At 63.6% G+C, this 1,394-nt stretch overlaps 1 protein-coding gene and 1 long non-coding RNA gene across 2 annotated transcripts in view; both read right to left on the bottom strand.

Moving 5' to 3' along the window:
* Positions 1-576, bottom strand: part of LOC108448494 — a 1,057-nt gene extending 481 nt beyond the window's left edge. Inside the window, exons 1-2 of the long non-coding RNA XR_001864382.1 lie at positions 318-576; positions 46-268 (exon numbers count right to left, since the gene is read on the bottom strand). This is a non-coding gene — a long non-coding RNA (uncharacterized LOC108448494). The remainder of the gene's footprint in view (positions 1-45; positions 269-317) is intronic.
* PI4KB (phosphatidylinositol 4-kinase beta) overlaps positions 1-1,394 on the bottom strand; it is a gene marked incomplete at its 3' end in the record, with an annotated part of 13,906 nt that overhangs the window by 5,884 nt on the left and 6,628 nt on the right. The window contains exon 5 of the mRNA XM_017741571.1: positions 588-912. Coding sequence (XP_017597060.1) covers positions 588-912 — 325 coding nt within the window. The remainder of the gene's footprint in view (positions 1-587; positions 913-1,394) is intronic.

Below are 1,394 nucleotides of genomic sequence, written 5' to 3'. Positions count from 1 at the left end.
GGGGGGCGGGGCCCCGCCCCCGGCCCCCATCCCCAACATTCCCACCTCCATGGGAACACCTTGGGGACACCCCGGGGGCCGTGGCCCTGCATCCGAGCCCATTCCCAACATTCCCACCTCCATGGGAACACCTTGGGGACACCCCGGGGGCCGTGGCCCTGCGTCCGAGCCCATTCCTGATGTTCCCACCTCCATGAGAACACCTTGGTGGCCATGGACATCCCGGGGGCCGTGGCCCCGCGTCCGAGCCCATTCCTGATGTTCCCACCTCCATGAGAACACCTTGGTGGCCATGGACATATTCCCAACATTCCCACCTCCATGGGAACACCTTGGGGACACCCCGGGGGCCGTGGCCCTGCGTCCGAGCCCATTCCTGATGTTCCCACCTCCATGAGAACACCTTGGTGGCCATGGACATCCCGGGGGCCGTGGCCCCGCGTCCGAGCCCATTCCTGATGTTCCCACCTCCATGAGAACACCTTGGTGGCCATGGACATCCCGGGGGCCGTGGCCCCGCGGCCAAGCCCATTCCCGATGTTGGGGGGCCGTGGCCCCGCGTCCGAGCCCATTCCCGACATTCCCACCTCCACCTGGAGCTCCACGATGTCGTCCACGGACCAGGCCTCGTCGTCGTTGTCGTAGTTGGGGACGGTGCTGAAGCTGCCGGCGCGCTGCTCCGGGCCCATGCCGCACTCCGGGAGGTTCTCGGCCGAGCGCGTGCTCCGGATGCGATTCTCCGGGATGCGCGCGGGGACATTCGCCGTGTCGAAATTGTCACATTCCAGCACTTCCACGTAGATTAAATAGGGAGCCTGGGGAACCGGGGCAAGGGACACGGATGATCCCGGATGCTCCCCGGGCTGGGGGGAAATCCGTGGTTCTCGTGGGTATGGAGGAAAAGGAGATTCCAGAGGTGCTCCGGGGGGATTGGGAGTTCTCAGGGGGTTTGTCCCCAGTTCCAGGTGTCCCAGCATTCCCAGTCCTGGATGTGACACTTCCAGATCCCTCCCACCATTTCCAATCCTGGAAGTGACACCTCCAGACCTTTCCAATTATTCCCAATCCTGGAACCAACACCTCCAGCCCCCTGCCTCCATTCCCAATCCCGGGAATCCCCACCTCCAGGAGTCTCCCACCAATCCCACTCCCAGAAATCCCCACCCCAGCTCCCTCCCACCGTTCCCAATCCCAGAAATCCCCATCCCAGCTCCTTCCCACCATTCCCACTCCCAGAAATCCCCATCCCAGCTCCCTCCCACCATTCCTACTCCCAGAAATCCCCACCCCAGCTCCCTCCCACCATTCCCACTCCCAGAAATCCCCACCCCAGCTCTCTCCCACCATTCCCAATCCTGGAAAGCCCCATCCCAGCTCCTTACCACCGTTCCCAC

Source organism: Corvus brachyrhynchos, unplaced genomic scaffold (assembly GCF_000691975.1).
Source record: "Corvus brachyrhynchos isolate BGI_N302 unplaced genomic scaffold, ASM69197v1 scaffold758, whole genome shotgun sequence".
NCBI lineage: Eukaryota > Metazoa > Chordata > Aves > Passeriformes > Corvidae > Corvus > Corvus brachyrhynchos.
The sequence above is the reverse complement of the archived record's forward strand: the minus strand, read 5'-3'. Positions and strand labels throughout refer to the sequence as shown.